The following is a 19018-nucleotide window of genomic DNA, read 5'->3' as shown; positions in this document are numbered from 1 at the left end:
TTTTATATCTTTGGGAAAAAGTCTATAACTCATCCACTTGATACAGTAGCAGTTAAGCTAATGGAATATGAGCATCTCACATTAATCATATGAAAATAGACTATGCAAGACGCTCACATGCTCTGCTGGGTTCAGTGAAAAAAGAGTTGCATATTGAAACACTGCACATCTGAAGAGGGCAGTGCTGTCCTGGGTGACCCTTGGGTACGGGCCGGAGCAGGTTGCTGGGGTGACCGGACAGTACCTTAAAAGGGGAGAAAGGAGGGAAACATCACAAGCACCGTCTTCCCACCTCTGTCCCATCAGTCAGGATGGACAGAGCGGGAGTGAACGGTAGGTGGCGCTGTCGCTTCCTGGGAACAACATCTTGATGCTGTCTGGGTGTGGTTACAGCAGAACTCCAGCATCAGTGATTTTGTTGCCAGGGGGAGGACTGTGTCAGCAGGATCAGCCTTGTAGAAACGATGCTAACAGAACAAGGATAAGGAGACAGACCACAGACAGACCGGGACACGGTGATGGAAATGATGTGTAGAGTTGAAGGCGAAATGTGTTTAGCTGCGTTTTTTTGTTTTGGGAGTGGTCATTTGACTGTTGTGATCTGCAATTTGAGACCTGTTGTAGTTACTTCCTTGGTACTCATGAGGGAGACAATGGTCAAGTTTAGATTGCACCGCGGCCACAAACTGCAGTGTCCAAAGACCAGAGGAAGCTGAAATATGGACTTGAAAGTAATTTTACTCAATTAAAAGTAAAAAGTAGTAATCCCGTTCAAGTAAAAAGTTTTGTTTTAGCTTAATACGAAAGACAGAACATATAATTATTTGGCAAATCTTATATTCACAAAGAACATAGCAGAAACACTTTAATACTGTTATACTTATTTGAAAAATCAATATAAGAATACATTTTCAAAACATGTTATGCTATTTTCTTTCTCGTCAAGTTGAAGCTTCTGTTACATAGATTTAATCATGATGAGAAAGAGTAAGTTCGAGTTCTGTGACTGTAAAATGAAATGACTCAAGTCGAAGTAAAAAAGGACTGTGATTAAAATGACTCCCAACAAGTGCTAATATTCTAGCTAATAGTTGTACTGGAATAACCAAGTTCATTACAAGTTTGTTATTTAACAAACAACTGCACAAAACACAACGTAATAAATACTTTGACTAATTAACAATAATTGTGCTTGTAATTATTTATATATTATCTTTATCATCTTCTTTTTTTCCCATTAGGGACAAAAGAATGATCAGTTTATGTTTATAATTGCGTAGCCTACATATACTGTACATAATATTTTTATGAAAATACAGGACCAATGTGTAAACAGTATTATATGTGTCTGAACATCACACTGTTTGTCTCCAGCTGTCCTCCATCGCTCCTCTCCGTGTGTCAGCTGAGTTACATTAGGACAGATCAGTTATTGATCGGCGTCGTGCTGCAGAAAGAGCAGCCCTCTGAGAGCGCCCCGTAAAGCGAGCTCTCCGTCCCGTTCACCACTTCCGCTCTTCCCTCTTCCTTCATCTCTATCCTCACCCCCACCCCCCTCTCTCTTTTTACTGCGTTGTATATGCCCTTCTCTATGCATTGCACTTTCAGTATATCGGATGCCTGGCCATGCTTTTGAAGCCGTTGGTCTCCCAGAATGCAAGGTAGGAGTTGTCCTTGTCTGACATGTTGCAGCATATTTTGCACCACCGTGATGCAGCCAGAAATGTGCATGTTTCTTGCTTGTTTTTTGTTGTTGACAGAATTTAAGCGCTTCAGGGGTGGAGCTTGCTTGGCGATTTCACTGGAAGGTCTTGAGAGGCTTTCCAAGAGGAAGTGCAATGATCAGGAGATAAAGAAAAGGTAAAATTTAAAGTGCTCAATGGGCTTTTCAGTCTTGTTTTCTCAGCCAGTACACCTGTTACACACTGGAGTGTGAATGTACCTCCAGATTAACACTATAAAAATCCAATGTCCCTGCTGTGTGCGTGTGCACTGACGGGCTTCACGTCACAGTGGCAGTGAGTCAGCTCTCTTCCTGTCCTGAGTCACTCGTCCACCGGTTGCCTGGTTACCTGTGAGCGTTAAAAGTTTCCTATTGCGTCATCGTCTGCCTGGATGATCAGGTCCCCATATTTATTCAAGCTCAGCAGCGAGTGGCCAACAAGTAAATGGCGCACGATTTTATCCCATGGACAAAGACTGATGATCAGATTTACTGCGTCCTGGGGTTTGATGCCCTCGAAAAGGGCAGCATGAACATTGAAGGGATAAAGATAGCTGAAAAGAGCTATTTCCAATGTAGGATTATCTACAGTCTTCATGCTCAGTTGTGAAGGTCTGAGACAACACGTATAATAGATTGATCAGAGATTAGTGAAGTACATATGATATTGAAGCATAAGATCAGTGCTTTTTGTCCCCTTCCACGATCGTAAAAGGCAAAAAGACACCAGGCAGACACACTCGTAACTGAAAACAACAGCTGCAAATGAGCTGCTTGTGACTCGCATGCAAAATAAGTTTCACTTTTCTTTTTTGTTTTGTGATATTTTGAGATTGTCAATGTTAGCAGGATTATTCTTGTTAAATAAGAGTGTAAGAGTGTTACTAAGAGTGTAATAACTTGGGTTGGGGATAGTAATAGTTACCATTCTATTTCTGTCATATTATCATGCTTGAACTATTCTGTAAAGTAATATTATTGATGCTGTGGCTGTATGGGGCTGGGCGTCACACAAAATATTGAAGATGTACTTGAACTCAAAACTCTCCTTTTGTTTTTTTATCTGACATGAATTCACACAGGGATGGCAGAGCTCAGCTGTGGATGTCCAACAGTCACGTGACCCCTGGTGAAAGTGAGCTGCAATCTTTCTTCTACCGTTGTGACTGCGAAAGCCGTACTTGTACTCCATCATCAGTGTGTCCTCTGCCAGCCTTGGACTCGTGCACATGCAGAATTCACACTTCTTTATCAACAACAAATACTTTTGGATCTCCATTGACAGATTTACCTAATACCCCAGACAACGTCAATTATTTCATGAAGAAGCTGAACTGCAACCCAAACAAACAGATTGTAATACTTTACAATGACAACATCCTTACAAAACTTTTCCCCGATGCTTTGGACTGTCGGGACTCCTGGCCTGTTCAAGTCACTGGACGATGCACTAACAATAATATAGAAGGTGTTTTTAAGGACATAGACCCAGACAGGTTTGATGTTTCCAACAACAAGGATCACCTCGACCGAAGCCAGAGAGATGAGATCAGTAAAGAGCAGACTGACAGCTACATTTGGGAAGATGGACGTACGGGGGAAACGTCTGGGAGAAACCGTAAGAAGAGCGTGTCCTTTGCTGATGATGTCTTAGTTTTTCTGTATGACAAGGTAATAAGGGAAATGATAAGAGATGCAACAATCTAACAATAAACCTTTTGGTTCAGTAGAAGCATGTTAACTGAGTACTTTGAAGCCACAATGTGCAACATTTTGACATTAGATAAGACTAGAATATAAGCATAGTTCCACAGGCGGCCAAACATGAGGTTTAAATGGTCATTTTCCAAATACTTTTTTTAAATTTTTTATACTACATTTTAAACACATTCCAAAATACTAGCCAACGTGTCTCGACCACCTGCTCTTCATCAGGGCTTAATATTAAGCTTCATATTGAGCCCTGATGAAGACCTGGTGGTCGAAACATGTTGGCTTGGCCATTTAAATAAAGGCCTATGTACTTCCTCGTGCTGTGCATTTTTGTTTTGAGTGCCTGGGTTTGCTGCTTTTTTGCAATTTGGATCCCTTTCCCAAGATATAGAAACATTTGGAATACACTGGGACACCTTTAACATATTGCTGTTTCTACAGATAGTATTGTCATTGTCTAGTGGAAGATTAGGAACATGTGTGGTATCGCTGGTATGTTCCGCACTGTGGCTTTCAGTTTGTTTTTTGAGTAATTTGGTTTGGAGTAATGTGGTTGTATTTTGTTTTTAGAATTAATATTGTTTGAATGTTCCCAGGACAGTCCTACAGAAGAGCCGCGCCTCGAGTCAAGTCTCATCTCAGAGATCTTGTTTAACGACAATGGTAATACGGATTTGCTTAAGTAAAGTCAAATGCTCTCTTTTCTATTTGTATCCTGTGCAAGTCTTCCGAGCTGAGGCAGTGTTCAGGGTGGGGACACCTCAGTTAGCAAACGTTGATCATGTTTGTTAGCCGTTGTTACACTGTAGGCTATTGGCACTTCATTTCGTTAACGTGTTTGTTTGTTTTTGCTGCAGACTTGGAGTGGGAGGACGACTTTCTAGCCTTGGAGAAGAAGAACTGTCAGCCTCACCGTCACCCCGAATCTACCTCTCCTCTGCCAACTCACAACTGGACCATGAACATGCCTAAAAGTTTTGTCCTGTCCCAAAGCTGCCTGTTCCTCACACATGTTAACGAATCAGACCTTGAAGTGTGAGATAAACCATTCAGAGGTGGGTAGTAGTCAGAAATATTTATTAAAGTACATTTACCTGTTTTGCTCTCATTGGTCGTAAAAGAAAGGTTTCTTTTACCACTGTGTCGAAAGCTTCATGCTAACATAGCCCTACCCCCCAAATATATTGCATCTGCGACCTTCCTCGTCACCATGGCCCATGAGGTCCTCACTTATTTTCCCCTCAGACAAACAGCCTTGGCATAATGGAAAAGAGTGCACTTGCCCTCCCTGCTAGCTCGTCGTCTCATTTATGCTGACTCAGGCTTTTAAACAGAACCTCCCTCCCCTCTTTTTTTTTCTGACCCAAATGGATTTAAAGCACCGGCCGTTCGTCACATCACAGCGTTGTAAGACTAGTGAGGGCATAATAAGATGCAACAGGATGTTACTGAATGCTCTGGCCACAAAGGGTCACACAAGCCACTGGATGCGATTGTCCCAAGATGAGTTCAATGTAAAGTGTATAGTCAGGAAGGGAATCTCAAAACGTCTGCCAAATGTGTAAATAAATGAATGCTTGCAGCCTTGTGGTCTGAGCAATACATTTGTGTATATATTCCGCCTGCTGATTGAACATCATTAGTTGCTGATGAAGCCTCTTGAGGTGAGAGACAAAATATCCTCATCATTAACACGATCGAATATATAGACGATGACTTATGTCTACTATGGAAAACTCCTGCACAGCGGAGATCTTACACGAGCTTAAAACATTATAACAGGAGTAAATAGATGAGTATGAATACTTTCTGGACTCACCGTACTTGAGTTATCCTGTTGTGTTTTACAAGGCATTTGTCAGACTATTAAATTAACGTATTTCAAGTTTGTGTTTTTTGTTTTTTATGCCGATGTTGTTTAATATGGCTTGTTTAGCTCTTACTGCGGTGAATTAGTTGTGGAGTTATCACCAGTTGTGGTTAAATCAACAGTGTAGGGCCTCGGGGACAGCAGAGGCAGAAACTGAACAAACTCACAGTCAGAGATAATGTTTCCACTGCCTGCGGCCTGCTTCAGCGAGGTTCGGTTGATTAGATACAGTGGAGCTAAGGAGAACGGGGAAAGCTGGCAGCGCCGTTCGTGGTTCACACACACATCACTGTTCAAGGACGGGCCCCTGGCAGCGAGTGTCGCTGGGAGCGCACACCTGCAACTCTGCTGGTGAGGTTCAGCAGGAGTCGTCCCAAACATTGTTCAAAATCTGTATATTGAAGCCACACTGCGCAAGATTTCACCCAGTAAATAGATTAAAGTACAAGCATTTGTTTTATGAAGTGTTTGGTGAAGAATAACTCTAAAACAATGTGGACTGGCCTCTGCTTAGACCTGACTCGTAGCTTTGCAGGGAGCGGGACATCACTAGCTTGTCTCCACAGATATGCCGCTAGGTTGCCTAACATAAGGTTTCCAAATAATTAATTTTGATAATCCACTGCAAAAACAGTATTCTTGTTACTAGGATAACATGCACATGTTACTAACATATTTGTTTATGTCATAAAAACTTAAAAGTCCCCTTTTGCTTGCAAGTAACTTAGTGCTCTAATGTGAAATGCAGGGTTGACCCAACAATGGAGTAAGTGTATGCAAATGGTGCAAACATGCAAATGGCCGCTTGAGTCCCATTTTGTGCTATGATTCCAACTGTCACTTCTGTCTGAGCCTCCGGTCAAACAGACTGTTGACCCAGTGCAGGTCACTCTGCCACATTTAAAAATAACTTATTTACATACTATAGTTTTATTTTTAATAGAATTAGAATGAGTTTTAGTTGCATAGCATCCTAATGTTCTGTTTTACTGTGGGTTACGTTGAGTTGTTGCTAGAAGTCTGTGTGTAGGGTAGAACAATGTTCTATAGTTATAGACAGGCAGCAGAGGCCTCTCAAAACCTATTTTTTTATTTTTATTTGTTTTACCGCAGAGCCTATAGCTTTCACTGTCAAGTATAGCCTATTACACGATTCGTTTTAAAGACTCTAATATTATGTAGATTGTTTTGCCCTGTGGTGGAGTTTCTGAATGTACCTCATGTAGGTTGTTGGCAAGTGGGAGGGGCATCCGGTGTGATCTCGCATTGTGATTGGCTGAAGAGCGCGACGTGGTCCTCGATGTGTGCAGGTAGCGCCTCGAGCGCAACAGTTATCTGCGTGCGTCCCGTGCGTCGTCACAGCCGCGCTTTCAGAGCTCCCCACACGAGGAACAGCGTTATCCTGTTTTTTCCAAGGAACTGCCTTAATGTGAACATCTGACTGGATTACATCGGGAGAGGAAAACCGCTTTTTGTTGCAAAGGTACTTCCCCCCCCTTTTCCTCCAACTGCTGTTAGTTCCTACACTGTGTTGTGCAGAGTTGACTATGAGCTTCTGTGTTTACTTGACTTTTGCATGTTTATTTTGTATCAGTTTCGACTGTGGCGGGATGATGATGGAAAAGTGTCATATGCAAACAGTGTTTAACGGTAGATAACTTAAGACTGATTGGCTATTATCAGTCTGCCTTTTCCCCCATTCACATGCAAATTAGATAACGGAAAATAACTATATTCATTTAAGTGTTCACATTATTTTCCCCCATTCAGTTGAATTTAAAGTGTGGGGGAAAAAGTGCATGTGTTTTGGTTTAGGCTCTTGTCACCTTGAAATGGGCATATCTCAGGAGTGTGTGGATAAGAGGAGAGATTACCCACCAACATGATGGAAGTTTTCACACTGCAAGAGGCTGATTAGATACACCAGGATGCAGGTCTGTTTGAGCTGGAAGACCCCAAGCTTATTTTTGGGCTTGAGAGAGAACATTTTTTCCTCCTCTGGATTCAGAAGTTTTCAAACCTTGTTATTCCTGTTCTATTGTGTTGCAGTCTGATACAAAAGTAACACAAGTATTCAGACTAATGCAACAGTGGTTCTCAAACTATGATATGTGTTACTGGTGCTACGTGGGCTTCTTCTGGTGATATTCAGGGTCATGATTCATGCCTAGTTTGTAGTACATATATTAGTCACATTTTTGTTTATTTTACTGCCGTTTTTTGTACCTTGATTGTCAAATATTCTACAAGGGGGTTCTAGCTGTAGACAGTTTTGGGAGCCACTGCTATACAACAATGGCTGACCCGTTCTATTGCTCTCAATCGTTGTAACATGTAACTCATAAACCTGTGCAGATTTTTTATTGTTATGAGAATCAGAAAATCTGAAGTCTGAATCTTTTGCTTCAGGTTCGTGGAAGTATCATCTCAGCCAAGCGCCAAGATGAAGTCCAGAGCAAAAGCAGGGAGGCCATCCAGGTCTTGGTCCGACCAGGAGCCTGAGCTGGAGGTGGACACAGAGGCAGAGCCTATCTCCAGTGAACCAGAGGGCTCCGAGGACTCATGGAGAGGCTCACTGAGAAGCGGCGGTCCCAAACGTGGGAAAGCGGGAGGAGGCGGCAGGCGGAGGAGAAACCACGGCACCAGCTCCAAGGAACGCAGCATCCGGCGGCTGGAGAGCAACGAGAGGGAACGCCAGCGCATGCACAAGCTCAACAATGCCTTCCAGGCCCTGCGCGAGGCCATCCCGCACGTGAAGATGGACAAGAAGCTTTCCAAAATCGAGACCCTCACACTGGCCAAGAACTACATCAAGGCCCTGACCACAATCATCCTGGACATGTCGGCGGCTTGCTCGCCCAACAGTGCGGCCCAGTCGGAGGTCAGCGCTGCCAAGCTGCTGCAGTGCTACCAGCAGCACCTTGAGGAAGAGGGGGAGCAGGATCTCACCCAGTACCTCACACAAATACAGGACAACCTCAGCAAGGGCAGCTAACATGGCCTCTCAGACTGGACAGGGATGGGCAACCCAGGCTGGATGGGGTGAGCGGTGCGTCGTGATGTTTTGCCCACCGATATCTGGTTGCTGCTTTTGACCAAAAACTCTCCAGCGGGAATACCATGAGGACCAAACAGACAGAGCAGGCAGACCCCGAGACAGCACCATGCTAACGGATGAAGGATAACGCCAACGATTCGGTCCCGCTGTTGGTTTTACATTAATGCTGTGAACTCTTTACTTTTTTCTCTGTCATCTGTGTGTTCAGTTGCGAAACCTGCTGCGGATACCCTCGAGACATCACTGTTTCATTTTGGAAGGAAATGTGTGCACTACAAGAACTCAAACTACTGAAACTGTAATGTGCCAAGTTATCGTTATTTTCAGCAAACCTGCTTATTTCTAACTATTCACACTTTCGCATCGATATTTTTTATGTATATTTTAAAAGAGGAATCCCATTTGAGGAATCTGTTTGAATAAAACATTATTTATTGTCAACAGCTCATGTTACTGTGCACAACACTTGAAACTGAATCCATACTTTTACCGTTACAGTGTTACAGGAACCATGTTATCACAGAAGTTCATACCCTGTACATTTGCAGTATTTACAGTTGGTATCATTTTAAAATTTAGCTTCCTTGTGTTAGCTCTACCTGGCATTTTATGTAATAATGTAGTGTCAAGTCCCATGATCAATAGCCTCTGTAGCAAAAATATCTGTGATCTTATTTAAACAAGTAGAATCTAGTATAACCAACAAGTCGTCATGCACTCCCTCATTTACCTATAGTTTTCTTTGAGTTAATCATTGCACATACCCATAATGCAGTTTCAGTTATTCATTTAAAATAACATATTTTGACCTGTTGAATTGTGCTAATCCGAGTGGTCATAGTGGTTGTCGCCTAGTCTCTTTGAAAAGTGGTTCAAGGGGATTTTCCTCAATATTGACCCATAGCGGACTTTCAGCAGGACAGTGACTCACACTGAACCCAAACATGACATGGTCAACTAAAGGAAACAATAACTGAGCTGCCGTTCTCAAAGTTTCAAGAGGCTCAGAAACTTCTTAACATTGTTGCTTTTTGCCTGCATTATTATGCTACCTGCTTACACAGTAATGTAGATAAATAAATAAGTACATTTATAAAATTATATAAAACAAATGATGTGGTCAGATGCCACGCACAATCCAGCAGGGGCATCACATTGTGATGATAAAAATAAGAAATAACAAAGAAGTACACAGTAAGTAGAGAGGTGAAAGGAGGAACACAGTTGGATGAGTTATGGAGACGTCTCCAGACAACAGTGACAAAGACAGACGCTTGTGGCATGTTTAACAGCTCACTGCATTTCCATTGACCTCTGTGCTCCTGACTGGTCCTGGGCTCTGATTGGCTGAGAACAAAGTGTTGGTTAAAGGTGGAAGACGAAAGCGAGGCGGATCCATTGTATTTCCTCTGACTGTGATGTGGTCCCATCCTCCCTATGAAGATCACAAAGGATGATCCACCAGATCAGTTTACTAATGTCCATCTAAATGTTAATAATCTTAATGACATTAAAGGTCAGTGCTTTTATTGCCTTACCCCAATGCCATAGTCCCAAGTGTGACCCTTGGGCTCCGTTGGCTGTACCCCGAGACGATGGCACACTGTCCCGCAGCTCAGACCATGACTGCCCTGGACCTTGTCTGCTATGATCCAAACCTAAGACAAAAAATATCTGGGTTAGAAAGTTATCTGAAAAAACATCCTAAATCATTAGATCTAAATAGAAAGTTTTGCAGACCTGGTCCAAGGGTCCAACATTGACTTTGCGCACATTATTGGAGATGTGTTCCCAAAAAGAGCCTTGAGGATAGCTAGGTGCCACACCCTGTCTGTACCACAGGTTACCTTATTTACAAAGATACATGTCTTTACTGTCCATGTTATATGAATTTTAAACTGTTTGCATGGCCAATAGCTCATTACCATTTTCATCCACAGCATAGACCGATGTTCTGCCCACAGACACTTGCTTGAGCTTCTGCTTGGCTGGGGAAGGGATGTGGTACCAGCTGTCACCTGCAGAGGGCGACATTATTTAGTATAGCTCCAGACTCATGTCTTTCGTCAATCAAAGAATAAAGTATATTCATGTTGATCTTTAATCTCCATTTACCTGCTGGGTTATCTGAAGACACAGCTCCCCTGTAGAAGGCAGAGCCATCCTTTGCGATAGCCCAAACTTGACTGACTGCTCCAATGGAAACAGACTTAAAAGGCTGATCTGTTCCAACATGAAGCCACGAGGACCCCTACAATAACAATAAGTAATGCTAGTTACCTTGTACTTCATTATAGAACATTGGAATTCCCATATTAGGTTGAGGAAGTATTTATATGTATTCCTGTGTTATTTTGTCATCCTAAATGTTTCATTCTAAAACGCCATCATGCCTTTGATAAGCTGACATTATTCTGATGATGGCTGAAGAGTATGAAGAGTCCTACCGCGGGAGTCAGTGCAGTGACGCCCAGCCGACACAGCACGTCGCCCTTGTTGCTGATGGCCCACAGAGGGACCACCTCCACACTGTTCTGCGCCGCACAGGGCAGGACGGATACATCGCTCAGTGCGATGGGAGGGATCTCCTGCCAGGGGCCTGTGGTGGTCAGTTTACACTTCCTGCAATCACAGTAATTAGGCCAATGTAAAGTTTCTAATGACAGCAATTAGGCCAAAGTTGGTTCATAATTGTACCTGGCCCACCGCCTACGCCGCACAAAGTCCTTAATCGTTTTATAGCCATGATAAGACCTAAATGTCGAGTAGGAAAATAAGGAAGACAGAAGTGAAGCAGTCAATGTTTGGCTCTGTATCTATAAATTACTTTCTAAATGGTTTAAAATATACAGCAAAATTAAAATAAAAAAGTCATTCACTGTCATTCACTATTCACTTGAATAAATAGGGGTATGACTTGTTCATGATGTCCCCAAAAAAAGAAATGAAAGGATAATTTTCTGAGAAAATTCATAACATGAAAAACGACTTATTAACGTAACATGGCTCTTACGCTGGAAAATCGGCTGCAAACTGCCAACCCTCTTTGTCCGTCCCCCCTGAGACACTGTAGTCAATGGCCCAGTCTGATACCTAATGATGTAAGAAATTAAGTTAATAAGTCAGAAAGATATACAAACACTAGCATATAATAGATAGTATGTTGAAAGGCACGTGCTGTTTACCCATGTCCACTGAGGAGAGGGAGGTTTGCTGTTGGTTTTGGTGCACTCGTGAAGTCCTGATGCATCACTCCACATGTAGCGGTCTGTCGGTAAACCTCTGAAACATACCCAAAAAATAAATAAAGTTGAAAGAACCAAAAGCAAAAACCTGCTCGGTTATCAAATCAAGTCCAGACGTGAAAGTAAAGAAACAAAATCTTCTGCTCTTCTACTTGAAACTTGTTGTTCAGTCACAACAAAACGGACTTGCAGAGACTTGTAATAACCTGCTGAAAGACGGGGCCAAAGACGGTAGTACGTTATATTCTCAATAAATACACGGACCTGCTGGTGTAGCCGGTGACAGGGTTCCACCTCTGGTTTTCATAAATGTAGACGCTCTTCACGTCGGTCTGGGTGTAGATATTGTCTGTGCTGCTGGCTAACCCCTGAAGGAAGCCCCCTCCGTATCCTCCCGTGTAGGCCCACGCTGTGTGATCGTAGCCGATGCCCCACACGATCCCGACACTGTTACACTCCACGATCCGCAAATGACCACCGACCTGCCGCCAGAACCTGCACGCACATGTTTTTGTTCAGGCCAGGGTAGAATTAACTGTATTTCTTTCATTTCCTTTTAAAGCCTTACATCTGATCACAGGGTGTGGGGTACGGCGTGGCCTCCAGCGCAGGAGACGGTTCACTCACGAAGATGTCTCCTTTACAAGTGATCGACCAGATGGCCTGCTTTGACGGAGGACCATGGATCCCTCTGGAGTCGCAGCACGACACACTCAGCAGGGCCAGCTGGAGAGGCAAGGGAAGGCGCAACCTCAAGGAATGGACAGGTAAAGGGCGGATGGATACTAAAATGAGGGGGCTTACCCAGTCGTGCATCTCGAGCTCTGTTGCAGCGTTCAGTCTGATCGGCCACCTCTGTTTGGTTCTTTCAGGGGTGTAGACGGCAAATGTGTGCTTGGAGTCATTGAGCACAGGTACCAGGATGGTCACCTCGTTGATAAAGGCGTGTAGGTACTGGAGAGAATATCATCGGGAAAATGATTGACAACATTGACTCTCCAGACCAAATGTAATTCTATTTGAGACTTGTGCTGCTCATCATTTCACTTTCTTATTGGAAATGGGCACAGAAGTGTTGCCGCCGGGAAGCTTTCTCACCAAGTGCTACCTCATAAAATACTCCACTTTCCAGGTACCACCAGGAAATACAATAAGGACTAAAAAGACACCAAAATAGACTGAAGCAAAGTATAATTGAAATCATCTATACTTAAAAATCAATGAATAGCATCTGAAGAAGTACCACAATTTGAGAACTACATCTCTACAACATAAGGGCCATGAGTGAGTACCAGCCCCTGCCTTTCACTTACAGGTTTTTGTTTGTTTGTTTCATGATTAATCAAACTAACTAAGAAATAATTAACAAAGTAGCAAATCAAACTTTTTCTATCACCTTCTTTTCTTCATAAAAGTTGTAGTAAATAAAGAGGATGCCATCCTTATTGCCGTCTGGTCCAGAGAACTGCTCTAAGGCAAACTGAACATCGATCCACTTGTAAGGTTTCCAGTCTCTCCACCACTGCATGGTCCCTTTTTTCACCCACACAGACTGTTATCACAAACACAGAAAACACAGATTAATTTACATGTTCATAAAAACCATCGCAATTTAGATGCATCACATCCGACCTGTTCGACCGCCTGTTCATAATGCCTGAAGTTATCCATCTCTCTCTTTGTCCTCTCGTTAAGTTGCTCAAAGATCTGCTTCCGCCAGGCCGCGGTCTGAGCGGGACTCACAGACAGACTCATGGACTGCACCGACTGAGCCAAAGCTGAGAAAGTAAAGTTCAAGAAAGTATAGGTCAGTTAACTATGCAGTCGTGTGCTTTTCATTAACTGAAAGAGAAACACATGCAGATATATTTAGTTTGTAACATAATAAAACACTTGGTGAGTAATAGTTGTTTTAGTTACAAAAGTCTTGCTGTCTGGTTGCACTCACATGAAGTGTTCAAAGAGCAGTTGAACCAGTTGAGCTGGGAGTGACAGTCCACATTACAGGCGCCAGCACTGACCCAGGCCCACAGTGGGTGATCATCGTGGGTGTCTGGGTCCTCCATGGCCAGAGTGTAAGTAACCACTGAAGACAGACTGGAGGTGTCTGTGCATTCGGGCACCAGTGTGCACTGTATCTGCTGGCTCTGTCCCGCCTCCAGGTCCACGTTGCTCCACTGAGAGCCCTGGGCCCCTCCAGGCTGAATGGGAGACAGAGCCACCTCCGACAGAGGCACTTCATCTGGGACCAGCTCCTCCTCCAGGACAGGCGCAGGAGGAGGGTGGCTCTCTCTTGGCTCTCGGTCTGACACTAGCTCAGAGATGAAGCTGTCGCTGGTGACTTTTGGGATGCGAGGTTTGGGGGTGTCTGCGGCTAGCTCAGAGGGGTGTGTTGGGTCTGGGGCGGCTGAGCAGACGAGACCAGGTCCATCAGTAAAACCCCGGTCTACGTCGGACTCTGCTTCACTTGCAACGGATGGAGCACGCACTTCTCCACTGAAGTAACATCCAGCACTGAGGGACACAGAGACGCCTGTTAGGGCCAGAGCACAGACAGGAGCTGCTCTGTGCTCTGAAAGTGCACACTAAATTAAATTAGTAAAGCCTTTATGGAGCAGCTTTGACATGGCAGCAATTTGTCTCTCTCTAACTGGGTTACAGACATGTACCTATGCATGCTGCCGGCACTAGCACTGGAGTGGGAGCGCTCGCCTTCTCGGGGAACACTGATGGTCTTCCAGGTTTTCCCGCTCAGTTCACTGGGAGTGACGCCCTGTCTGAAGTAGACCGCCCGTTCTTCAGAGCTGATGGCCCACACCTGTCAACAACCGCAGCTGTGCTTAGACTAAAACCATGTATCACCATAATGACTTCTGTATATAATTATTAACCTGATCATTGAGCCCAACATTGATCATCAACATTTCTCCAACCATGCTGATCCAGCCAGAGCCACAGGGATTATGGGAGTTCACTCCACGCCTGAACCAGACCTTTAACAGTTTCAATAACATTGAGTTCTAAAACAAAGTGCTACAAATGCAGCGCTGAGGTTTTCTTTACCTTATTGTCTTTAGTAATGGCCCACACAACACTGACTCCCACAGCCACATGTATGGCCCCCACCTCTGGACTGGGAGAGTCCACAACAGCCCAGGATGTACCTATAAAAAGATCTAGATGGTAATAACACAATTACACATGAACTTTTCCACCCTGATCCAACAGAGCACATACCTTTAGGACAGTCGCGCCCAACGCCCTCCCTCACAATGAACTGACCCTCCCACAGCACAGCCCACACCAGGTCCCCTGGGCCACAGCTGATCTGGACCACCTCCCCAGGGAGCTGCACCTCCTCCCAGCTCCAGCCTTCAGGGTTGTGGTGGCAGATCCCCTCTCTGAACCACACCTAGACACACGCATGGGTGAATATGACGAAAGAGAGAGCAGAACAAAAGCAGATCAAATCTATGAGGATTGTTGGGCTCATTCCATATGTAAAATCTAAAATGTATACTTTCTGTGCCACTGTACAATGCAATAACAGCAGTAATATAAACTAGGCTATATACGCCAGTGGTTCTCAACTGATGGGTCGGGACTCAAAAGAGGATGGCAGAACCCTTTCAGTGGGTATTGACCCCCTATCCCAGGTAACCTTTCTTTCAATATTTATCAACTAAAAAAATATTGTTAACACTACCAGTCCATTAAAATGACAGTTATTGGGTTGTTTTTATCATGATTTCAGCTTTTGAGTCTCATTTAACACTAATTCAACAATAATTTGTAGGGACATATATACATTTTATTTGGGTCACAGTGCCACGTCAGTTGAGAACCACTGACCTACACTATATAACAAGGTAAGTCTAACCATTATAGTAAAAACAGTAGAGTAAACCTCACGGCAGCCTACATGCTAAGCCAAATAGCTCTGGACATTTTAAATAGCTTTATGAATGCGTTGCACCTTGCCCTGCAGTGACACAGCCCACAGTGACAGGCGTCCCCGCGGCTCCTCGCTGATCTCCCAGCCTCCACAGCTGATGTCACTGAACGGGTCTGGTAAGGTCGTCTGCTGCGACGGAATCTACCCGGATACAGACACAGCGTCAGGTAAAGACAAAAGAGCATGCATTTGATATAATCAAATTCAAAGTCTACCTTAGCCCACGTGTCCATGGCTTTGTATAGTCTGTAGCGAAGCCAGCGCCTTCGACGGACACAAGATTTCCACTTCTTGTCTTTTGTGTAGAAGGCAGGAAAGTCAATGGCGTATGTCCACCCCTGCATACACACAACTCAGTCTCAGAAAATGTAATCCAACGCTGTATATGATTGTGATATTATTGAATACACAAACCTCTCTTTCCGTGGGCTCCCCCTCAAAGTTCTCATCCACGAACCAGTCCCCCTCCCACTCCCAGCTGCCGGAGGGGAGCTGGAAACCGTCCCGGGGCTGGTGCTGCAGGCCGCTCACGTCACTCCACTGCCAGCGGTCACTCGGCAACAGGCGCTCCGAAAAGCCGTCCACCGGGTTCCACCTCTGCCGAGATAATCGGGGGCAAATTGTTAACATTGTAAAGAGCTTCATATTGAGGTGGAGGACAGACTAGAAATGTATAGACTTCTCTTCAAAAACTGTGAATCTAATCAAGTTATATAGGCCAAAGAGTCTACTGAATTATGCTGACATGTCCTGAGAAGAAGGGGTAAGAGAGACAGGAAGTCCCGCTGCATGACACAAAACAATACATAAAAAGGGGAACTACAAATATGATCTAAGGTCATTGTTGTTTTCATTATGTTGGAAGTACAATTGTTTGACATGGATGGGTTTCCGTCATGTCAGGGGCAGCATTTTGAGGGCATTAATTCCTTAATTGTCATGGCAGCAGTCCTCCTATTTGACCCATGGATAAAACTTCACAAAATGAGCACACACTTGGTTTTCGTAGGTCTCCTCCTGGTAGCGGACAGGCAGGTCCGATGCATGGACGTTCAGATAGATGTTATTGTCACAGGCGATGCCCCAGCAGCACTGCTGAGCTGCTGTGACCCGTTTGAACTCCATGTGGGCATCGCGGCACTGGTCCCACTGCTGCCCGGCAGTGGACAGGCTGTACACGCGCCCATGCACATCCACGGCCCATAGTAGAGAGATGGGCATGGCCGCACCTGGAAGAAGAGGAGGAGGGGAGTAGGGTGGTCAGTTCAAACAGGAGACAACTTAGTCCAAACCAGTGCAGCATCAATCAATATGTAAGTCTATAACCGAATCAGGTGCCTTCAACACAAGCTGCATCAGGTCACGTGTGTTTGAATGGCAGCGGTCCATAAACTCACTGCATGGCACTGTTTTTGTGTTTACATAACACTGGGGCTTGAGTCAGTTTTAACTCATTTGCAGGAGCCAAAAGACGTGCGCGCTTCTCATTTCATTGGTCACACTGGAGTGGCATCGAGGAGGATCTGCTGTAGGCCATTGGTGCGTGGGTGCTGCTGCTGCTGCTGATGCTCTTTATTTGACAACACTGCGTAATTTGCAGAGATGCTGCTGCGAACAGGCGTATCCTCTGTCACTACAGAGCGCTCAGCAGGAAGCACCACCAGCATATTGTAATCTGGGTATTTTGGGACGCTCTTTTGAAAAGCAATCACATTGTCGCAATCGAAGACATAACGCTACATTGATCATGACATGTTGCCAAAATGATACAGACAAGACACGGTTTATTACAATGTAACAACACACGGGATCTCCACAGTTGGATCGTAGGCTACTGGAGGAAAGCATTATATTAGCTGTCAGTAGAAAAGTAGTGAAGAGATATGAACATAGCGCTATTATAATATAACCATGTTTAGCGACAGCCCTTAGCTTGCTTTTGGTGTAGGCTTACCGGGCTTAGCTTTCTAGAAATAGACAACAGAGTAAATCAGCCTAAACTAACCTTGTGTTTCCGTCCAGAAACCGGGACGAGCAGATTCCGCTTGGATTTCACTGGGGATCCATCTGCAGCGAGGATGAATGAGCAGCTGGAGAAATATGAATGTGGGGATACCCTCCGACTCTCACATCACAGATACGCAGTCTAAAACAGGAAGTGACTGGGCCACGCTTAAATCTCATTGGTGCGTGCGAGCAGGGCCAAGGCAGGTGCAGCTGCCGCCGGTGTCCTCCAGAGGGCGCTGAAGGTTCATGTGTCAGTCGAGTATTTCTCTTGCTCTTGGTGAGCGATATCGGTATGAAGTTATTGATTGGTTTGGAAAGTTGGAGACTGAAGAGAGATCACCTAATAGGGCTGAGGTCATGGTTACTCAATTAGTAACGCTACTTTATAACAAAATAGTAGCCTACATGTTGTATAGGTTGTTTTTTTTAATTTTAAAGTGTTCCAAAAATTACTAGTACTTGAATAAAGAAAAGCCAAACAGTTTAAGTGTATTGATTAATTTGGAACGCTTTTACTCTTTCACTCAAGTAAGGCCAGGCCCACCTTAATGTACCCATAGGCCCCGGGGCTTAAACAGAATTGTAGGCCCCCACCCCCCCTCAGCGCAAACCCTAACCCTAATGCTAGCCTATAACCCTAACCCTAAGTCCCACAAAACCCCTAACCCTGGTACTCCTACATGTATCCCTCTACTCCAGGTACACACATAGGAGCTTAGCACAATCATCACATATGGTTAGTTATGAAAATCAACAAATCACCTTTTCCTTTTTTCCCCCTTAATTCTGATAGGCCCATGACTATGGTAGGCCCCTGGGCTCCAGCCCCTGCTAGCCCATTGGTTAAGGTGGCTCTGAGTAAGGCCAAATCCGGCCCGCGAGATGATTTAATCCGGCCCCCGATTTGTAGAGCACAAATCCCTGAGTATGTAAAAAAAAAAAAAGGAAGTCTCTAGCCCATTCCTGTGCGGAGTTAGGATATTTTAACCAAATAACCAGTTTACTCATTCCAGCCACTAGGGGGCAATTTGAATAAATAAAAAATAATTCCACAGGTGTCCAGCAGAGGGCACTTACATAAGAGATCAGAATATAAACACATTATAGCCACGTGGTAAATGAAGCTTATCACCACAGAGTGTGGAGAGAATGAATAATGACGACAGTACTTTGAGAAACTTGTGACACAGGCTTGTAAAGCACAATACAAGTGTAAGAAGTTATTACTTTGGTCACATGACATAATGATGTTTTATTTGAAAATAAAAATAAATGGAAACTAAAACAAAGTGTGAAGACTTGATTACTATTTTTGCAAACCACTACAGTGAAACAAATATGAGCCTGAATCAAGTGTTGATCTTGTGGATATAGTCGTGGGGACGACTGTGCAGGCGAGTCATCTCTACTTCACAAAAAAGCATTTTGTTCTGGGTCATACAATTCT

General features: G+C 44.1%; 2 protein-coding genes across 5 annotated transcripts; one reads left to right on the top strand and one right to left on the bottom strand.

The window, feature by feature from the left end:
* Positions 1-1490: 1490 nt before the first annotated feature.
* Positions 1491-8754, top strand: bhlha15 (basic helix-loop-helix family, member a15). 4 transcript variants are annotated; one of them, XM_079577532.1, is made up of 7 exons: positions 1493-1661; positions 1761-1860; positions 2806-3394; positions 4033-4099; positions 4294-4498; positions 6551-6789; positions 7716-8754. In XM_079577532.1, exon 7 carries the CDS (start codon positions 7750-7752, stop codon positions 8299-8301), a length of 552 nt encoding a protein of 183 aa, XP_079433658.1. In that variant the 5' UTR covers positions 1493-1661; positions 1761-1860; positions 2806-3394; positions 4033-4099; positions 4294-4498; positions 6551-6789; positions 7716-7749; the 3' UTR covers positions 8302-8754. The 4 variants fall into 4 exon arrangements, with proteins under 4 accessions (XP_079433657.1, XP_079433656.1, XP_079433655.1 ...); XM_079577531.1 differs by lacking the exons at positions 6551-6789; positions 7716-8754 and having other exon boundaries at positions 1491-1661; positions 2806-2858; positions 2937-3394; positions 4294-5022; XM_079577530.1 differs by lacking the exon at positions 7716-8754 and having other exon boundaries at positions 1492-1661; positions 6551-6785.
* A 57-nt stretch (positions 8755-8811) lies between these two features.
* Positions 8812-17716, bottom strand: tecpr1a (tectonin beta-propeller repeat containing 1a). The gene is made up of 24 exons (XM_079577528.1): positions 17570-17716; positions 16561-16793; positions 15979-16161; positions 15780-15902; positions 15586-15705; positions 14847-15021; positions 14673-14773; positions 14501-14602; positions 14279-14427; positions 13558-14123; positions 13242-13387; positions 13006-13161; positions 12414-12563; positions 12178-12335; positions 11874-12104; positions 11550-11646; positions 11378-11457; positions 11062-11118; positions 10812-10986; positions 10480-10615; positions 10290-10382; positions 10105-10211; positions 9903-10022; positions 8812-9799 (listed from the first exon to the last, which is right to left on the bottom strand). Exons 2-24 carry the CDS (start codon positions 16783-16785, stop codon positions 9650-9652), a joined length of 3600 nt encoding a protein of 1199 aa, XP_079433654.1. The 5' UTR covers positions 16786-16793; positions 17570-17716; the 3' UTR covers positions 8812-9649.
* Between the last annotated feature and the right edge of the window lie 1302 nt (positions 17717-19018).

The sequence above is a fragment of the Gobius niger genome, assembly GCF_951799975.1.
Source record: "Gobius niger genome assembly, chromosome: 19".
NCBI classification, from domain to species: Eukaryota; Metazoa; Chordata; class Actinopteri; order Gobiiformes; family Gobiidae; genus Gobius; species Gobius niger.
Note: the sequence above shows the minus strand (reverse complement) of the source record. Positions and strands in the feature narration are given on the sequence as shown.